This window comes from Sus scrofa, chromosome 4 (genome assembly GCF_000003025.6).
Source record: "Sus scrofa isolate TJ Tabasco breed Duroc chromosome 4, Sscrofa11.1, whole genome shotgun sequence".
Taxonomy (NCBI): Eukaryota; Metazoa; Chordata; class Mammalia; order Artiodactyla; family Suidae; genus Sus; species Sus scrofa.
Genome location: NC_010446.5, coordinates 15,275,631 through 15,298,109, shown reverse-complemented (window position 1 = coordinate 15,298,109; position 22,479 = coordinate 15,275,631). Strand labels below are relative to the sequence as shown.

Genomic DNA, 22,479 nt, shown 5'->3' with positions numbered 1-22,479 from the left:
AGTCTCAGAAGTCTATTAAAAGGCCTCTTTGGAAATGTTCACTGTTCTTAAATTATTTTGCAATTATAACAGGACAATATTTTTTGCCACATCTATTATTCCTAATCAGGTTTAAGCCAGTGGTTTAAATATTTACTTCAGTAATATATAAATAAAAAACGGGTGATAAGTCCCTGAAACAGGACTTCAATGTAAACCAGAAAAACAAATATTACTGAATTAAAGTCAACCATCTCAGGCCTGGAAAAACAGTCCTTTCTCAGCTACACTAATAATGAGACACAGGCCTGAGTAACACAAAACAGAAACAGTATTACAATAATTTGACTCTAGAATGTGGGTGTTCTGTTTGTTGTTTTGTTTTAGTGGTAGCTGTATTTAAACACAGATATCTATTACCTTAGATACCTATTTCAAAGAAATAGTAAGACCATACTGTGAAGATTTTAGTCAAGATCTAAGAAGTTCCCAGTTTCCCTGTTATCTCTTCAAAATCTCCCTGTACCCCTCCTTACACAAAATACATGATTTCAATACTTGCCTGTAGCAAGGACACTCTTTCGCCATTTTAATATCTAAGGTCTGCTCAAATGAGGTGAAAAAAAACCAAGTTGATTATTAAGACGACAGAATGGGGAGTACTAGCTGTCAATAAAGAAAATCTAAAATACTGAATTTATTTATTTTTAGATAGTATAAATTTATTCCTTTTTTGATATTCATGTTAACCAAATTTTTTATGATTTTTTCTATTATAGTTGGTTTACAGTGTTCCGTCGATTTTCTACTGTACAATAAAGTGACCCAGTCACACACACATGCGTGTGTGTACATGTGTGTGTATATATATATATATATATATATATATATACATAATGTTGTTTTTCTCACATTATCCTCCATCATGCTCCATCACAAGTAACTAGACGTAGTTCCCTGCGCTACGCAGCAGAAGCAGGATCTCATTGCTTATTCATTCCACATTCCAGAGGCAATAGTTTGCATCTATTAACCCTGGATTTCCAGTCCATCCCACTCCCTCCCCTCCACCTTGGCAACCATAAGTCTGTTCTCCAAGTCCATGAGTTTCTTTTCTGTTGAAAGGTTAATTTGTGCCATATGTTAGATTCCAGATATAAGTGATATCATGTGGTATTTGTCTTTCTCTTTCTGACTTACTTCACTTAGTATGAGAGTATCTAGATCCATCCATGTTGCTGCAAATAGCATTATTTTGTTCTTTTTTAAGGTTGAGTAGTATTCCATTGTGTATATGTACCACATCTTCTTAATCCATTCATCTGTCAATGGACATTAAGGTTGTTTCCATGTCTCGGCTATTGTGAACAGTGCTGCAATGAACATGGGGGTGCATGTGTCTTTTTCAGGGAGAGTTTTGTCAGGATATATGCCCAAGAGTGGGATTGCTGGGTCATGTGGTAGTTCTACATTTAGTTTTCTGTCGTACCTTCAGACTGTTTTCCATAGTGGTTGTACCAGCTTACATTCCCACCAACAATGTAGGACGGTTCCCTTTTCTCCACACCCTCTCCAGCATTTGTTATTTGTTGACTTATTAATGACGGCCATTCTGACTGGTGTAAGGTGGTATCTCATAGTAGTTTTGATTTGCATTTCTGTAATAATCAGTGATGTTGAGCATTTTTTCATGGGCTTGTTGGCCACCTGTATATCTTCTTTGGAGAAATGTCTATTCAGGTCTTTTGCCCATTTTTTAATTGGATTTTAGGTTTTGTTTTTTTTTTTTTTGCTGTTGAGTTGTATAAGTTGTTTGTATATTTTAGAGATTAAGCTCTTGTTGGTTGTGTCGTTTGAAACTATTTTCTCCCATTCTGTAGGCTGTCTTTTTAATTTTTTTATGGTTTCCTTTGCTGTGCAAAAACTTGTCAGTTTGATTAGGTCCCACTGGTTTATTTTTGCTGTTATTTCTGTTGCCTTGGGAGAGTGACCTAAGAAAACATTTGTAAGGTTGATGTCAGAGAATGTTTTGCCTATGTTCTCTTCTAGCAGTTTGATGGTGTCTTGTCTTATGTTTAAGTCTTTACATCATTTTGAGTTTATTTTTGTGCATGGTATGTAAAACATTGAATTTAAAACTGAAAGAAATGGAGTTCCTTTTGTGGCTCAGTGGTTAATGAACCCTATTAGGATCCATGAGGATGTGGGTTCAACCCCTGGCCTTACTCAGTGGGTAAAGGATCTAGCTTTGCCGTGAGCTGTGGTGTAGGTCACAGATGCAGCTTGGATCTGGCATTTCTGTGGCTGTGACATAGGCCGGCAGATGTAGCTCTAAATCGACCCCTCGCCTAGAAACTTCCATGTGCCGTGGGTGTGGCCATAAAATAGCAAAAAAAAAAAAAAAAAAAAACCCAAAAAACAAAAAACTGAAAGAAATACTTGTTACATAGTAGAATTAATTCAGGTAATCTATTCAAGAACACATCAAGTCTTAAAACTACAGTTTATAAATTCATCAGAGGGGGTTTTTTGTTATAATTAGATTTTATTTATGTTAACTATTTAAATAATCTCAGAGTTTTAATAATTTCAAATAGGGTAGTATCATATGTTTGAATAAGTTTCTCATATTTACAGAGTATAAATTAGATAACTTGATTCTTATATACATATTACGAAAATGTCATAATCAGCCAAAAAACTAGCATCTTGAAATTATATTTCAGAGGCTCTTATAAGACTACTGTGCCAAAGAGTTATCACTTTCAAATTATGTGCACGCTACAGTATCTTCTGTGATTGTTTATGAAGCAAGATAACCTTCCTGCTGTGTGAACCCTGTGTTTCCTCAACCAGGTAACTGGCTAGACTTTCTGGATATCTGACCCCCATCAATCTAGACATAAGGTGAGGATATATATCAAAGAAAACCATTCTTTTTTTCCTCTTCTTCTTTAGAATGTTTTACATTCCTGGGAATGCTTATTCTTTTTTTATTATTAAAGTATAGTTGATTTATAATATTGTGCCAATTTCTTGTACAGCAAAGTGACTCAGTCATACATATACATACATTCTCTTTTAAACATTATTTTCCATCACGGTCTATCCCAGGAGATTGGATATAGTTCCAGTGCTGTATAGTAGTACCTTTTTGTTTACCCAGTCTAAATGTAATAATTTGCATCTACTAACCCAAACTCCCAGTCCATCCCACTTCCTCCCCTCTCCCCTTTGGCAACCACAAGTCTGTTCTCCATGTCTCTGAATCCATTTCTGTTTTGTAGATCAGTTAATTTGTACAATATTTTAGATTTCACATATAAGTGGTATCATATGGTATTTTTCTTTCTGACTTACTTCAGTTAGTATGAGACTCTCTAGTTGCATCCATGTTGCTGCAAATGGCATTATTTTGCTCTTTTTCATCGCTGAGTAGTATTCCATTGTGTGTATATATACCACCTCTTCTTAATCCATTCATCTGTGATAGACATTTAGGTTGTTTCCATGTCTTGGCTTTTTTTTTTTTTTTTTTGCTATTTCTTTGGGCCGCTTCCGCGGCATATGGAGGTTCCCAGGCTAGGGGTCTAATCAGAGCTGTAGCCACCGGCCCACGCCAGAGCCACAGCAACGCAGGATCTGAGCCGCGTCTGCAACCTACACCACAGCTCACGGCAACGCCAGATCGTTAACCCACTGAGCAAGCGCAGGGACCGAACCCGCAACCTCCTGGTTCCTAGTCGGATTTGTTAACCACTGCGCCACGACGGGAACTCCTTGTCTTGGCTATTGTGAATAGTCCTGCAATGAACATAAGGGTGCAAGTATCTTTTTGAATGGATAGTTTTGTCCAGATATGCCCAGGAGTGGGACTGCTGGATCATACGGTAGTTTTATTTTTGGCTTTCTGAGAACTCTCCGTACTGTTTTCCATAGTGGTTGCACCAACTTACATTCCCACCAACAGTGAAGGAGGATTCCCTTTTCTCCACACCCTCTCCAGCATTTGTTACTTGTAGACTTTTTAATGATGGCCATTCTGACTGGTGTGAGGTGGTACCTCATTGTAGTTTTGATTTGCCTTTCTCTAATTAAATGATGTTGTGCATCTTTTCACGTGCCTACTGGCCATCCATATGTCTTTTTTGGAGAAATGTCTATTTAGGTCTTTTGCCCATTTTTCAATTGGGTTGTTTGCTTTTGTTGTTGTTGTTGTTGAGTTGTTCGTATATTTTAGGGATTAGGCCTTTGTTGGTTGCATCATTTGCAACTATTTTCTCCCATTCCACAGACTGTCTTTTCATTTTTTTAAAAATTAATTATTTTTTATGGTTTCCTTTGCTGTGCAAAAGTTTCTAAGTTTGATTAGGTCCCATTTGTTTATTTTTCTTTTTATTTCTATTGCCTTAGGAGACTGACCTAATAAAACATTTGTACAGTTTATGCCAGAGAATGTTTTGCCTATGTTTTCTTCTATGAGTTTTATGGTCACGTGTTTAAGTCTTTAAGCTAGTTTATATTTGTGCATGGTGTGAGGGTGTGTTCTAGTTAAAGAAAACCACTCTTGAATGAAAACCAATTTTAGATATTCTTCAAGCAAACTTTATAATCTCTATATATAAATTATTCTTTTATCTCTATTTTGAAGCCAAATATTCTATTTATATCTATCTATAGCACATGTGACCTCCAAAACACTGAAACAAAAAAACAAAAACAAACAATAACCAAAAAAAGCCTCTGGCATCTCTCAATTATATTTTCCTCACATTTAATAATTCTAAGATCATTCCTTTTTTGAGCATTCTCCTATACAACACCTAGAGTCTGATATTCTCTACAACATCTAGAATTTATAGAAAAGTTTGGGTCATTGAAAAGAAGTGGATAGAGCCCTGGGCAGTTTCATCATGACTAATATCTGACTTTATAATTTGGACCCAATATTGGTATGTAATGACAAAAGGTGTCACAGAACAGTAAGAAAAATAAATCAGCCATCCCCGAGACTAAACAATATTTTTAAGAAATCCTTAAAATGACATTAGCAAGGGAGCACTTTTTAACAGTACAATTGAACAAAGACTGAAGGGTTTCTTATTCACAGTATTCTGAATTGAAACTTAAAAGATCTTTGGGTTAAATGGATAGACTATATCAAAATGCCCTTTTAAACATTTTTGTTTGGGAAAACTGGACAAAAAACTAATTAACAACATACACATGATAAGAACTGCTGATAGATACAATTAAAGAACATCAGAAAATGTTACATATTTTTTTCTTTAATAAGTGTTGAAACTAGAATAGGATAATACGGAACCAATAAATATGTGCTTATTCTTGTCAATGCTTTACCAAAATCTTGATTTTTAATAGATATGATGCCTTAACATTGAGTTATAGTCTAACGTGAAATATAATTAAAAATAGCCCCATTCATTATGATTTTAATTAAAACTTTTTAGCTATAATATGTAAATTAGGAAAATTTAGACCACATTAATCTCTTTATTAATTCAAAATAGAAGGGTTGAAAGAACTTACTGCAACAATCATAATTGCATTATCCAAAAAGCCAAACCCTATGAAAGGTATCGCATTGTGGATGAATACTGAAAAACATCAAAAACAGAAAAATATATTTTAAGATTTCTGTAATTTTTAAAATGACAAAAACAGACCATATGATTAAAGTCTCATAAATGTGATTAAGTTTTGGAATTTGCTTTCTATTCCCCATAGCAAAAGATTCTGCTTCTGCTATATTTATATACTTGATAGAAGCTATAGTGGGGAAAAAAAACGCAATAAAAAACATATAACATGTAAAATTAATTGTGTTAGAGTTTTGTGTTTCTTAGTGGCAACACACATGCACATAGAAATTACATACAGTTAATGACAGCACAAATAAATAAATACATATTATGAATACCATGTTTTACTTATTAAATTACTACTAACATCAATCTTTCTCTCTTAGAACTAAAGACTGATATCATAAAATTGATCTCCATATTAGAAACAATAAAAAATGTTCTGAATCAAATTTCAGGGAAGCTATCTGATCATTTCTACTCACTAAAGCAGTTTTAAACAAAAGGTTAGAAAAATATGACTATCTCAGCTATGTTAGACATCTGTGTTCAAAGTCTTCTTTCTCCCCTCAACACATCGGTATCCCTGGCTGCTTTTGCAAACTATACAAATAATATTTGATTTAGATAAAAATGTAACTTCATTTCTTCCTATCAAAGGCACATGTTACCTCACCTATCTAGTACATACACTGTGAGAAAACAGAAGAGTAACTAGGAAGAACTAATACCTAAATTTTTAATATATTTAATTTTTCATATTTGCATCTTTAGCACAGAGCAGAATGCCTAGCACATAGTAAATGTTCAATAAACATTAGCTAATTAAGTTGAGGACCACTAACCTAGAAAGGAAGAGAATTCCAGATTAAGAGAACTGAAGAATGATTGTGAAACAGACTAAAAGCTAGAGATAGTTAAGACTTTATTCTAATTAATCTATAAATTTGCCAAGGTATAGTCAACATCCATTCAACTGAGGACACTTTCTAGATAATCCAAAGTTCTGAGTTTTATACCACATTAAAAAAATGGTCCCTTAAAGCAGGTAAAGATTATATATGTGTTCAGTGACTTTAGAGTCTTTTTTACTTTAATGCAATTAAATCGACAGAAAGTATAATTAAAATATAATCTAGAAGTTATGAAAACTTGATATTACTACACTGAATTCTGCACCAGTCAGGGAAACCTAATAAGCAGTAAAACAAAAAATATTTCCTACCCTCAAGCAGTACTGAAGACTAAGATCAAGGGAAAACAGTATATATCCTAGGTCATCTCAGAGTTCCTGTTATCACATAAGAATGACCCAGGTAAAAAGCATTATCTTTTTAACTATAAAGTATATTGTTTTAAAAGCTATTAAAGATGATAAAAGTCAGGAGTTCCCATCATGGCTCAATGGTTAACGAATCCAACTAGGAACCATGAGGTTGCTGGTTCAATCCCTGGCCTTGCTCAGCGGGTTAAGGATCCGGCGTTGCCGTGAGCTGTGGTGTAGGTCACAGACACAGCTCGAATCCCGAGTTGCTGTGGCTCTGGCAAAGGCCAGCGGCTACAGCTCTGATTAGACTCCTAGCCTGGGAACCTCCACATGCTGTGGGTGAGGCCTTAGAAAATGCAGAAAAAAAACAAAAAAAAAACAAAGGGCACATTAATGAAATGGGATTTTTTAAAGAGTCTAATCTTAATTCTTTGACTTTTCGCCTAGATCTAGCTGCTTAATGACCATTCAAAATTTTATAATAATCCACTTCTAAAACAACACATACAGAATTTCAAAAACATAATGCAAATGTGACAGGTCAAAAGAATATAATGAAATTTTTTAAATTCACTAAATGAAAACATTGGCAGTGAAAAGAAAGGTACCTAAATATATATCTGGAGAGAAGACTCCCCGAACGTCTTCTCATTCACTTTTGAAATGTAACTATGGAAAAATAACTAAGAAACTTTTGGGATTACTAAACATTTTGGGGTTTCTTTGATAGCATCTCTAAAACTGGCTAGTTAAAAATACCTTAAAATTAGGTGTCTGGGTTATTAAACCAAGTTTAAGATTAGGCTAACTGCTATCTTAAACTTACAAACAAAACAAACAAAAAAAACCCCACTCGGTTGGTAAAGCCAAGGCATGCTGCTAGATTGCTATAATAACCTGGAACTATAAAATACATCACATTTTGATGTTCAGACCTAAATAAATGTGTCCCATAAATAAAAATTTATTTTCAACCCGAAGCAGAAATATAAATTTCAAAAAGTTAAACAAACATTTACTGAACACTCCACTGGGCACATGAGAAACAAAGACACTTGGCTATCAGCCCTCAAGAAGTTTGGGTATGATAACATAACCATAGAGTTAATTTTAATACGGCCCCCTGAAATGACAATAGCATTACAGAGTTCTATGGATACAGATTGTATGAATCCAGGCTAGAAGAATCCAGAAAGATTACCAGGGGAAGAAAAGTCTTAAAGAATTCTTTAAAATCTTTTGTTACCTAGGAAAAGTTACTTTAAAAAAAAAAATTTTTGGCTGCACCCATAGTACATGGAAGTTCCTGGGCCAAGAATCCAACCCTCGCCACGCCACAGCCGTGACACAAGTTGCTGCAGTGACAACGCTAGATCCTTAACCACCACACCACAAGAGAATTCCAAAAGCTACTTTTTTTTTTTTTTAGGGCTGCACTTGCTGCATATGGAGGTTCTCAGGCTAGGGGTCCAATCGGAGCTGTAGCTGCCGGCCTATGCCAGAGCCACAGCAATGCGATACGTCTGCAACCTACACACCATAGCTCAGGGCAACACCGGCTCCCTAACCCACTGAGTAAGGCCAGGGATCAAACTGGCCTCATGGTTCCTAGTCAGATTTGTTTCACTGCACCACAACGGGAACTCCAAGTTACCTATTTTTAATATAAATCATATTCTACCTCTGAGAGGAAAAAGAACTATTAAAAAGAACTGGCTATTAAATTTTAATTATATAAATTTGCTCCTAAGTATGTAATGATATCCTACCAATTTGTGATTTCTTCAGTTTTCTTTGGGAAATATTATTCTATAATTCAGTAATTATTAATAAATCATATCTAATATTTACCTTTAACTTACAACCTATTCAAATTCACTGTACTATTCTCTGCTTCCATTGTCTCCCAAACTGTTTCACATTACTTTGGTGTTAGCCATAGACTATTTACTCCAATGATAGAATAAAGAAAGCACACCAGCAGCAGTGTAAGGTTCTCCTTCCTGGTGGTTTAAGATAAACTTTACTTTCTTCATTATTACAAACAGCAAAATAGAGTACTTTCTCCACCAAAGAAAATAGCCTAGAAATTCTAGTTCTGAAATTATCCAATCAAAAGCCAAACTAAGTAAACATATCCTTTTTCCTAGGAATTAAGAAAACCCCTACTATAATTCTACCTCAAGATGGTAACAATATTTAAACAATAATAGATATGGTTAATAATCTTAGAAGTTCCATAATATTGTAATATGTCTCAAAACAAATTTATAAACTTTTTGCTTCAGCGTAATAGGATAATCTACTCTATCTAGAACAATTTAATTTACTAAATAACTCTTCTGTACTATTAATGAATGACATGGTTATTTCAAGCTCGAAAAACAGATGCAAAGGTATTTAACAATTATAGAACCATTACCATATCTCAGCTGTCCTGGGGTGGGTGGTAGAGCTTCCAATTTTTCTGAAGGGGAAAGAAAGGGTATGGGTCAAGAATTAGTTACTATAGCATGATTTCTTTTTTATTACAATGAAGAAAATACCAGCAGATTTACAAAGTGAGAGAATATCAGAGTTTATTCATTAATTATCTTTAGGTTAATGGACCAAAGTTATCCATACAGGAATTATTTCTTGTCATAGATCACAAGGCTAGAAAAAAACAAAACTGAGCTTTAGTTATAGGCTGACCATATATCCTATAGTCCTGGGTAAATCACTTGCTTAAAGTCCTTGCATCTATGTGAGATTGTTTATATCAATTACAGTTAAAAAAAAAAAGAAAGAAAGTTCAGAAATATAGCTACCCTTCTTTAAAATGGCAATTCTAGACAACTTAAGAAATATATACACAAACATTGATAGTAGACAAAAAGAATATTCAAATAGACCTAGCTGTCCTTTAAAAATAGGAAAATAATACTTTAAAGCAATGTATTACAGCAGTAACTTCACCAGATTGTATTATATTCCTTAATTAATATTCTCTGATAATACACTGAATATTGAGTTTTGAAACCCATACTACCGGATAATATATTCTATACAATAAAATGAACCCAAAGAGTAGGGTGTCATTATTTATGATATATATCATAATAAACAGTTTTCCCAGATGTGCACACATATATATATATTTTCCCAGGTATGTTTGTGAGTATGTATCAAAGTAAGTATATTTAAGTGCTATCATTAAATCCAAAAATTAACAATTATTACACCTAAGAAGCCACCAACCTAATCTCATAACAACAACCATCTCACTATTTGCATAAGTAAAAAAGTAAGCCATGGTAAAATGGCAGAGAATTCTACCTTTCTTATTCTCATCCAACCTAAGAGAATTAATTGATAACCTATAGAGAAGAACCCATACCATCGATTGTTCTGCTCTAAAGACCTAATACGACAAAATCACATTACAAGGAAACACATTACAAACCAGATACATATTTTCTAAAATACTTATTTATAATTCAGGACAATATAAGAACTTAAGAATTTAGTTTTAAAAAGTAAAAAGCAGGGAGCTCCCGTTGTGGCTCAGTGGTAATGAATCTGACTAGTATTCATGAGGATACAGGTTCGAGCCCTGGCCTCATTCAGTGGGTTAAGGATCTGCCATTGCCATGAGCTGGGGTGTAGGTTACAGACACAGCTAGGATCCAGTGTTGCTGTGGTTAGGCCAGCAGCTGCAGCTCTGATTCAACCCCTAGTCTGGGAGCTTCCATGTGCCATGGGCGCAGCCCTAAAAAGACAAAAAACAAATACATAAAAAGCAAATCACCATTAATAAGCTATATGAGAAAGAGTATGATTCATATTTATAAGTATTATTTTACTAAAAAAGCATACCATATAATTTCTTATTGTAAAGCCATTAGAAATATGCTAATTTCTTAAAGCCATAAGAAATATGCTAAAACCCAGAATTCAGTCAATTATCATATTATTCAGAAAGTTCTAAGAATGTAAGTTTAAGGTTTTTCAGAAGAATTAAGAAATGAAGATATTCTAAAACTTTGCAGAAATTTAATCTGCTTAGAATATATTCTCCATTCTTTGACTAGCACTAGTCAAAATCTACTTTGAAAGCATGCAAATAGGTTTCCAAATGTTTAACAAGGAATATAAGATACCACTGTACTCCACAGAGTTTCCAGGTGAAGTAAACATGCAAACGTAGTTACATACCAGAACTATTGGCTAGTTGCATTACTCTCACCATCACTACAGTTCTGACACTGTGAGAAGTCCTTATCAGTTGACTGGAACATCTTGAAATACCTAAAAAATTCAACAAGCAGGACCTTCCCAATATAATGAGAATATAGAGAGTCCTTGCTTTTACTTCTTCAAATTCCTACGTATGGAGCAAAATATTTAAAATATTTTACAGCTCCTACTATGAAAGGGTAAGGGCTAGATTAAGTGTAAAATGCGTAGCAGTTAAGAGGAAAAAAATCAAATACTGTAACCAATATTTCTAATCTTTCCAATTACATATAATGATTTTTAAAAAAAAGTAATGAAAAAATAACATTTTAGAGAGAGAGAGAAAGAAAGAAATATAGAGTGAAGGAGATTAAGCAAGGAGAAAAACCACAGACACCGTGATTAAAGTTAAATCAATGCACAGATTTTTGCCTCCTGCTTCATAAAGAACGTAAAGAGTAACAAGAGGAAATATGAAAGGAACATTTCCTAGAAAGTGGAAATTTTATTGGAAAGTATCCATCAAAAATTGTAAACCATAAATTGATCATTTTGAGGAGTTTAACACTATAAATTCTTCTTTACTAAATTAACTGAAAGAAAAAATCTACATTATCAGAAGCAAAAAAACATATGATGTATAACATAAAACAAAACTTAATCTCGGGGAGTTCCCTGATGCCTAAGCATTTTCACTCCTGTGGCCTGGGGTACTGCTGTGGCGTGGGTTCGATCCCTGGCCTGGGAACTTTCATATGCCATGGACAAGGCCAAAAAATAAAATAAAATAATAAAAAAATAAAAACTCAATCTTGCATGGACTTGGAGAACAGATGTGTGGTTGCCAAAGGGGAAGGAATAGGATGGACTGGGAATTTAGGGTTAGTAGATGCAAACCATTGCATTTGGAGTGGATAAGCAATGAGATCCTGCTGTATAGCACAAGGAACTATATCTAATCACTTGTGATAGAACATGATGGAGCATAATGTGAGAAAAAGAATGTGTTCATGTGTGTGTGTGTATATATATATATATTTATGACTGGGTCACTTTGCTCTACATCAGAAATTGACAGAACACTGTAAATCAACTATAATAGAAAAAATAAAAATCTTAAAAAAAACCCTCAATCTTGGAATTAAGCCCAAGGTTTCAGATTATACCAGTTTTTAAATGTCATGGTTGCTAATAAAACTTCCCTGAAAATAGTCATAATAAATTCCAAAGCTGTATTTCCCTACATATACATATCTAAACTTTAAAATTTTTCTTCTGACATACTGTAAATTATCTATACATACATGGAAATGTATTCTAATCTAATGTTTTATTAAGCAGAATTTGGAATTAGAAAATCCAGTTCTTTCAATTACTCTGTGTGAATGTACTACATGCATAATAATTTATCTCTTTTTTCTAACTATTTCAAAATAAGATGACTATTAAGATTATACAGCAACACACCAGCTTTCCAAACATTTTTAGCTTACAAAAATCCTGGTTCCACTTCCAATACTGGCTGAATAACTTTCTATCAGACCAATCTTCCTGCACAGAACAACTATAAACTATAAATAAGTAACTATTTGAAAGCACTGGAAAACTAAGAAATTCTAGACAGAAATCAACAGAAGAAGGAACAGAGCTAAGTGAATTATCCATTTAATGCAGCTTTTGGCCTAATCTACAACATGGAGGGCAACTAAAACTCTAATAACAAACCTTCAGTTTTTCTGGCCTAAAGCAGGTGGACAGACTGCAAGGTAACCAAAGCCACTGAGAGGGGAATCCTGGAAAGAAAAGAGTCAGAAAGGAGGAGCTCTAAATTCTGCGTATATATTCAGTTCAAATATATGGCTGACTTGTGAGCCACCCTTAAACAGGGAAAACCCCAAAAAGCCCAGCTAAAGGTAAAGTAACTGAAAGATTTGAGCTTCAGTCTAAGAGATAAAGTTTGCAATTTGAGCCTAATCATTAATTCCATTCTAAAACAAATAAACAAAACCCAGTATTTTTCAGAAAAATGAAAGCAAATCCAGAGCCTCTGCAACATCATAATCACAGCAATGACTAGGATACTAGTAATCTAAAATTACTTCATAAAGAGACAAGAAAGCATGACCCATCTGCAGGAGAAAAAACAATAGACAGAAATCAATTAAAAAATGACTCAAGTATGTATATATATGTATAACTGACCGGAAACTAACACAACATTGTAATATTAACTATACTCCAATTTTTTTTTTTGTAAAGTGACTCAAATGTTAGAAATAGCAGACAAAGAATTTAAAGTAGTAATTAAAATTAGATTCAAAGACTTTGCTCAAATAGAAACGATAAAAAAAAAAAAACCAACAAGGTGAAGTTCAAGAACTGAAAAATATAATATCTGAAATTTTAAGTTAACTAGAGAGGCTTAAAAACAGAATGAGGGTGATAGAAGAAACAGCTAATGAACATAATGATAAATCAGTAAAGCTACCCAACCTGAAAAATAGAGAATAAAAGGATTGAAAAAAAATAATAAACCAGAGTCTTAGGGATCTGTGGCTAAATATCAAAATGCTAATATATGTTACATAAATGGAGTTCCAGAAGGTGAGGAAAAAGAAAAGGACCAAAATTTTTTAAAATAAATAATAGTAAAAACTTACCCCAATTTGGGGGGAGACAAAAGTTTCAAGAAGTTTGGTGAACCCCTTGCAACCTACACCTCAGCTGCAGCAATACCAGATCCTTTAACCACTGCACTTGCTGAGAAGGAACCCACACCTCTGAAAGGACCAGAAGCACTGCAGTTGGATACTTAACCCACTGCACCACAGCAGGAACTCCTTGGTACATTTTTTTTTTAATGTTACACTTTACTAAAAATATCCTCACATTTTCAGAAGGCAGGTAAAATGTCATTAAAACAAAATTCTTGAAAGAAATTTCCAAGCCCAATTTGCCAAGTAATTTTAACTGGCAATAGATTCCAATACAACAAAGCAGTAGATCCGAAGAGCTTACTATAAAATTTAATTAATCTTTATATCCCTCCTTAATTATATTTCCTCTTAAAAATAACTTAAAAAAAAAAAAATCTTCAGTCCCCGAAGGTCTCTTGTGGTGCAGCAGCAGCATCGCTGCAGCGGTTTGAGTGGCTGCTGTGGTGCGGCTTCAATCCCTGAATCAGGAACTTCAATATGCCATGGGAACAGCCACAAAAAAAACAAAAACAAAAACAAAAACAAAAAACAAAAAAACTCAGTCCCATATTAACATGTTTCTAAAATATCTTTTAAGAAAAGTTATGCCAGGGAGTTCCCGTCATGGCTCAGTGGTTAATGAATCCGACTAGGAACCATGAGGTTGTGGGTTAGATCCCTGCCCTCGTTCAGTGGGTTAAGGATCTGGTGTTGCCGTGAGCTGTGGTGTAGGTCGCAGACACAGCTCAGATCCCACGTTGCTGTGACTCTGGCATAGGCAGGAGGCCACAGCTCCAATTAGACCCCTAGCCTGGGAACCTCCATATGCTGTGGGAGTGGCCATAGAAAAGACAAAAAAAAAAAAGAAAAGAAAAGTTATGCCTATTGCATTTCTTTTTTAAATAAGTTAACTAAGAAATACGTCTTAAATTAAAAATCAAAATACTTTGGTATAAGAAAGTAAGTGGAACACCTATAGTTTCTATAGTTTAGTCTCCATTATAAAACAAAACGTGTTTACAATGGTGGTGCTGGAAAACAAAACTACATCCCTTGGCATGTAAAGTTTCATTATATTATTTAATAAAAACTATAATTTGTCAGTTTTATTGTGAAAACTTCCATTAAATACAACTATATTGTATAAGGTATAAATCCAAACTTGAACCAAAAACCTGAAGAACACAAAGAAAGGTCTTGCAGCAATATGGATACAATGAGAGATACATATTAAGTGAAGTAAATGAGAAAGACAAAGACATATGATACCATATGATATCACCTATATGTGGAATCTAAAATATGGCATACATGAACCTATCTACAAAACAGAAACAGATTAACAGAGAGAGAACAGACTTGTGGTTGCCAAGGGAGAGAGGGGAGGGAGAAGAATGGACTGGGAGTCTGGATTTAGTAGATGCAAACTATTAAATTTATGGATAAACAAAAAGGTCCTACTGTATAGCAGAAGGAACTATATCCAGTCTCCTGGGATAGACAGAGATGGAAAACAGTATTAAAGAATTGAATGTAAAAACAAGAAGAAAAAAAAGAGAAGTCTTGTTTTCTGTCACACTTTCATGGCAATGGTAATTCAAAATGTAATAACTTATTTCACCATGTTACCATGCACATAAACATAAATATAGGATCACAAATCAAATAGAAAATTCAGAATAATTTATAATAGATAGTAAGAAAAGTACGAAAGCAACACCACCCTGAGATGACATAAACAGTTTAAAGCACACACTATTCCTTTAATTACAAATAATTCAATACTCTTTTAGTGTCCAATTACCCAGTTTCTAATCTTTGTTCCAGGCCCCACCCCAGCATCTTCCCCAAGAAACTATAGGAAGTAGCCTTGACAACATAAATAACAATTTGGCCTAAAGAGCGATTTATGAAAACAACAGAAATGAAAACTATTATCTTTAAGCAACAGTTAGGGACCAGAAGTTTCAGTTACTTGTATTTCTAAACATATGAACAACTGCTTAGACTTTTAACAGAACCAAAAGTTCCAATGGGTAAGGTTAAATTTACAATAAATATATAACACAAAGAATACAAACTTAAAAGGCAAACCATGCTGAATGTAAAATAATTTAAGCAAAGTAAATCATATTAAATGCCAAAAAAACAAACACGCACCAAAAAAGGGCTTATGAGGAGTTCCCGTGGTGGCTCAATGGTAACGAACTGGACTAGTATCCAAGGCCAGTTTGATCCCTCGCTTTGCTCAGTAGGTTAAGGACCCAGTATTGCTGTGAGCTGTGGTGTAGGTGGCAGACCTGGCTCAGATCCTCGGTTGCTGTGGCTGTGGCATAGGCTGGCAGCTGCAGCTCCAATTCCAGTCCTAGCCTGGGAACTTCCCTATGCCTTGGATGTGGCCCTTTAAAAAAAAGGGGGGGGGGAGCTTATGAAGCTACAAACCAATATATTTAAAAGAAAAAAATTGATATGGCTATGTAACATAAAAACTGACATTTAAAATTGAAAATGAAACACTTTAGAAATTGAAAAGGGAGTTCCCGTCGTGGCGCAGTGGTTAACGAATCCGACTAGGAACCATGAGGTTGCGGGTTCGGTCCCTGCCCTTGCTCAGTGGGTTAACGATCCGGCGTTGCCGTGAGCTGTGGTGTAGGTTGCAGACGCGGTTCGGATCCCGCGTTGCTGTGGCGCTGGCGTAGGCCGTGGCTACAGCTCCGATTCAACACCTAGCCTGGGAACCTCCATATGCCGCGGGAGCGGCCCAAGAAATAGCAACAACAACAACAACAAAAGACAAAAAGACAAAAAAAAAAAAAAAAAAAAAAAAAAAGAAATTGAAAGGAACTTAACTTTTTAACTTAATAAATTTCAAATAACAGGTCTCTTTTTTAAATAAAGATTATTTACTGTAAAAGGACTTTTAATTTTTTTAAATACATGCATTAACTAAGACCCAAAAAAAAGTATTTGAGTATGATTTTTAAATTTTATTCAGCATTTAAAAGATTACTGCAACATGCACATTATTTAGCAAAGAAATTTTTACTTTTATCATGTAATATTGTCACCTTATTAACCTTCAAGGGAACATAACATGCAGCTTGGGGCTTCACTCAGGGGCAAGTAACCAATTCCTGGGCTGAGGCAGTCCAGTGGTTTAATAGCTGAGGACAGGAGTTGGCCAGCAGTAAAGATGAGGAAGGTGACTAATTAATCATCACCTTTATTAACCTCATTAATGTAGAGACCTATTAATTAACTCTGGCTTAAGAAAATAGCAAATACTAGATTACAGTATTTATTTCTCATATCTGTCATTTCATGAGGTTTGCTTTTTTTTTTTTAGGATAATCAAATATACTAGTGATTTCTGGTTGCTTTTACACACCTAACTAGTGTATTTAGGAGCAATTATAGACACTATCTAACAAACAAACTATATTCCTTCCCTTTCTTCATGTCAAAGGAAAACAGACAAGGAAAATTACTAGTATATATAATGACTGTACTTTTTATTTAAAGGCTATGATAAAACAACAGTACAGCTTTTAAAATAGACCAATCTAATTACTTTTACTTAGGTATAGAGATGGTACTATACAACTTTAAAAAAATCACATAACTAAGTATATATAACATGATACATTATATTATAGATGGAAAGTTTAAAGTAAGCCACAAAAAAAGAAATCTTGGAACAACATAAGTGGTTTATATATTTGTGGGTATAGTTACCTAGATTCCCAGAAAACATTCATTTTAAAATAAAACTGATACTAGGAAGAAAGAGAAATTTTTCAGTCAGTGCATTACTGTTTTCTCTTTCAATCATTTCCCAAATAAAAATTATTTCATAGAATGTTAGAGCTGAAAGGATTCTTAGAAATAATCTGCCAGTGGTTCTCAATGGGGTGGTACCTCACTCTAGAAGATGCTTGGAAATGCAGGGTTGTTCTTGGATAGGATAATGACTAATAAATGCTACTGGCATTAGGGATTCTAAACATCTTACAATGCACAAGAGAGTTCTTCATAATGAAGAATTATCTAGCCCAAATGCCAGTGGTATGCCCACTGAGAAATACTGACTTAATTCTCCATTTTGGAAATTCAGCCACTTAGGTCCAGAGATGTTAAGTGACTTACTCAAGGACACACAATTGGGTCTAGAACCCAGATTCTCATTTTCTTGTTTTATTTCTCTTTCAATGAGTAAATTCTCAATAGGAAAACATAGAAGAACCAAGAATCAATCATATATGAATATATAAAACATTGTCAAAACATTGGTCATGCATTAATATTTGAAACTGAAATAAAACTGCAATTAACTAAAATATTAATACCTTTTCAAATTACTTTTTTTCTCTAAGAAATTATTCCCTTTCAGATAAATCACTTTCAAAAATCCATCAAAGTTAAAAGGAAGAGGAGGAAATCAACTGATTAACTATGGTTACCAAGTTAACATTTTCTGAATAGGAAAATTACATGTTTCTGTTGGTTTTAGAATAACTAGATACCCTGTAGTCTAGCACCAATCTCCCCTGCTAATCCTGAAGAAATCTATTATAGTGAACAAAGAGCACTGAACTAAAAAGCCAAAGGTCCTGACATCAATCCCTACTCTTTTACACACACACACACACACACACACACACACACACACACACACGCACACACGGTCACCACATCTTGATTATATCATAAATCCTCTAGATCTCGTTTCAGGTTACGTAAAATGAGGAATTTAGGTCTCTGCATCCTTTCTAGTTCTGAGATTCTGATTCTATACTTCTTCTTTATTATGTAACTAATAGGATTGTAAAAATACAGGGGTATCACCTAAACATTTATGAGGAAGCACATTATAAATGTGGGTCTCAAAAGGTGATCACTTACAGGTTAAATCCTACTATTAGTTTATTGATTGTTCAACAGCATCTTACCTCCTAGTGATATCATTTGCCACATCTATAGAATAAGTGTCATTCCTTTTTCCCTACATTGTCCTAAAAATGAGGGCTAATTAATCTTCAGAATAATCCAAAATTAAAACTTTTTCCTTCAAAAGGCATTTTCATTAAATGTTTAATTACTGCATACACACTGAGATTACATTTTTTAAGTTTCAGAGTTATATTAGAATTGTCAAAGTAGAGCAAACTGGGGATTTTTGCAGTGGACTAATGTTACCATATACATATGTGAACATGTGTGTACATGCATACTATATCCCTCTACATTTCCCAGAGGTATTTACAGTTTAGTTCTTGCTCTTGACACTACATAAACAGCCTAAGAAAACTGAGTTACATTTATCCTTTATCCTTACAAAATTTCAATTGAGCCACGAAATGCTTTGTTCCTTTCCATACACTGTCATATCATTCTTAGGCAATGCATCCATATTAAATAGCAATCAAAAAATGAAATATGGATAGAGAGATAATTATTTTTATTTCTCCCTCCCCTACCCAATACACAGACAAACTCAACACAATTACTCCACCACCACCACCAAAGCATGACCGTAAGTTAGGTCAATCTGTATGGCGACTGAATCTAAAAAATTTTCATGAACGGCCTTAGAGTGAATTTATAGTGAATAATTTGAATGGCCTTAAGTCTTTCAAACTATTCAAGAATATATTCCTAAAACATATTTTCCTAAAGTTCAGTTACTTAAACACAGTTTCTCTCTGCAATATTCTGAAGGTTTCCCTGTGTGTGTTCTTTTTGTCCTACTCATTCGTCCTTTTAAAGAACTTCAGTCTTTGTTGCTTCTTATGCCTCACTTGCAGTGGTTACTGCAACAGCTTTTAAAATATGCTACTTAATTATAATTAAATATAAGTGATTTTGTATTTTGTTAAGGTCATAAATGTAATCTTTCAGTTAATTAAACATGCAATTATTAGTCCATCATATCCACAAGCTCTACGGTTAGATAATAAAAACATTCTGTAGAGTTTAAAACACATTGATGCAAAAAAAAAAAAAAAAGGCTATCACAGTAACCAAACATTCTGTTTCAAACAAGCAAGAAGTTGCGTGAAAGAGATGCTTTTCCACTTGCAATAAACATTAAGACAATCAATTCTGCAAGACTGTACTATACCAAAGCTATCAGGGGCCTCTGCTGATGATAACTCCTTTGCTCGCTTCACAATGGCAATCTCGGGTTTGGGATATCTGCATGCTAAAAATATTTTTAAATCAAATACGTATAAATTTTAAAATGTATATGAAATTCTGAAGTGAAACATGCTAAATTAAAACATGGGCAATCCTCACTTTACACACTAGTTTGGGGACATAAAAACGACAATGCAAGCTGAAACTATGCAAAGCAATCTTAATAACCAATGAGGAGAATCACAATTGTTCTGTGACTTTTAACTTTTTTTTCAAAACATTAAAATTATCTTACTGGCAGTTATAAATATAGAGAAAAAAATTTTAATAGTAAAACTAATGTTCATTTAGTACACTATAAAATGTTAAAAACATGTTAAAGTGTCTATTTCTTTTTTTTTCTTTTTTCAATGCCAACACCTACGGCACACAGAAGTTCCCAGGCTAGCGGTCAAATCAGAGCTGCAGCTGCCAGCCTACACCACAGCCATAGCAATGCCCAATCCAAGCCGTGGCCACAACCCAACCCGCAGCTCATGGCCTGAACATGGCCAGGGATCAAACCTGCATCCTCATGAATACTAGCTGGGTTCATTATCAGTGAGCCACAATGGGAACTATCCATTTCTTTGTTTAAAAAAAAAAAAAAAAGCTCCAAATGAAAAAAACTGCTCCAATAGTACTAGGACTCTGTTTTTCATCATATAACTTACAATAAAAGCTAGTATTTTTCCAATGCCTTAGTGAACTGTCACACTCCTTTATAAGTCTGAAATAGCTTACATTTTATCATACACACACACATACACACACATATATATACATATATAGGCAGCACTTGCAGCATACAGAAGTTCCTGAGCCAGGGATTGAACCAGTGCTGCAGCAGTGACAAGGACGAATCCTTAACTGCTCAGTCACCAAGAAACTCCGATCTTTCATATTTTTAGTATCATAAAACATCTCTGAGAGTTCCTTTAATGTGAAATTTTTACCAGAGTCACTTTCTCTGGAACATCTTCCTTTTCATTACAATATCCTCACTTTTCCTATTTATGTCCACAAGTTTGCTTTCTCTTAGCTCCTCTGTCTACATATCTGGAGTCTTTCAAAAGGAAAATAGTAACTCTATAAGTGAATAAATCAGACAGATATTACTTAGTCAAATGTTCAAAAGAAATGGTCAAACCTAGAAATGGTTAACATCATCAGGAACAAATAAAAACCATGAGCCAATTGATAGGATGAAAAAAAGAACACAAAATTACTTCTGCAATATTCCTTCTGAAGATGTATAACTGGAATCTATTCATGAAAAAAGAGACAAAACCAAATTGAAATAAGTACATGCTATAAAGTAACTAGTCAATCATCCTTAAAAGTATCAAGGTAATGAAAGGGAAAGACTGAGAAACTGTTCCAAAAAAAAGGAAATTCTAAATCCAACATGTGATATTGGACTGGATCTTTTTGCTGTAAAGGGGTATTATTGGGACAGCTGGCAAAACCTGAATGACAGCAGAGTATAGGACAGTAGTAATCTATCCATGTCATATTGTGGTTATACAGGACAATGTTTGTTTACAGGAAATACAGGCCAATACTCCAGCTGTAGTTGCATTTGCGATGCAGTCAATCCTTAGCATCTTCTGAGAGATGGTCCTCAGTGACTGCCCTCTTGGGAGACTGCCTCAGCTGAAGATGCTGCCTCACCCAAGGCTCTGCCTGCCCCTTGCTCAGGGCAGTCCTTATTCTTTTTTTTTTTTTTTTTTTTTTTTTTTGTCTTTTTGCCTTTCTCTAGGGCTGCTCCCACGGCATATGGAGGTTCCTAGACTAATCCGAGCTGTAGCACTGGCCTACACCAGAGCCAGAGCAATGAGGGATCAGAGCCACGTCTGCAACCTACATCACAGCTCACAGCAACGCCGGATCCTTAACCACTGAGCAAGGCCAGAAATCGAACCTGCAACCTCATGGTTCCTTGTCAGATTTGCTATCCACTGTGCCATGATGGGAACTCCCAGGGCAGTCCTTATTCAACAGCTCAGTTTCACAGAGGAAGAGGCCTGGACCTCTCACCCAACTCAGGGCAACAGTGAGGGATCATCCTATCTCTAGAACTCTAGCTCAGGTTCAGCTAAGGCTTCCACTGAGACTCCATTACTCTACTTCTACCTCTGCCCAAACCTGCTTCCTTCCCTTCCTGTTCTAAGGTGAGGATTCGCACAGCACTCCCCAGTAAACTTACATGCTAACTTCTGCCTCGGTGGCTGCTTCCTAAGGAAACTAACCTGTGCCAGGGGGGACAGTGCAACCTATCAGCAACTTACTCTCAAATGATTCAGGGGAAGGAAAAAAAGCACACTTGAAACTTTTTCTAAAATTGGAGACTGTTTCAAAAACTTTAATACAAAATTAAGTGGGGAAAGCACAAAGAACAGGATGAAGAAAAGAAGAAGAAAAAAGTATTACAGAGGGCATGCTTCACCGAAGAAATGAGACTACCCAATGGAAAGTATTTCAAGGTAATAGTGGGAAAGAAAAAGAGATAAACAAAAAGGAATAAATCTATTACACA

The 22,479-nt window shown here is 34.7% G+C and overlaps 1 protein-coding gene across 2 annotated transcripts in view; it reads right to left on the bottom strand.

Moving 5' to 3' along the window:
* TMEM65 (transmembrane protein 65) overlaps window positions 1–22,479 on the bottom strand; it is a 53,951-nt gene that overhangs the window by 19,241 nt on the left and 12,231 nt on the right. Inside the window, exons 2-4 of one of the 2 annotated variants that reach the window (XM_021088951.1) lie at window positions 19,885–19,965; window positions 9,272–9,316; window positions 5,530–5,597 (exon numbers count right to left, since the gene is read on the bottom strand). In XM_021088951.1, the coding sequence (XP_020944610.1) occupies window positions 5,530–5,597; window positions 9,272–9,316; window positions 19,885–19,965 (194 nt within the window). The remainder of the gene's footprint in view (window positions 1–5,529; window positions 5,598–9,271; window positions 9,317–19,884; window positions 19,966–22,479) is intronic. The other variant, XM_021088952.1, reaches the window with a different exon arrangement.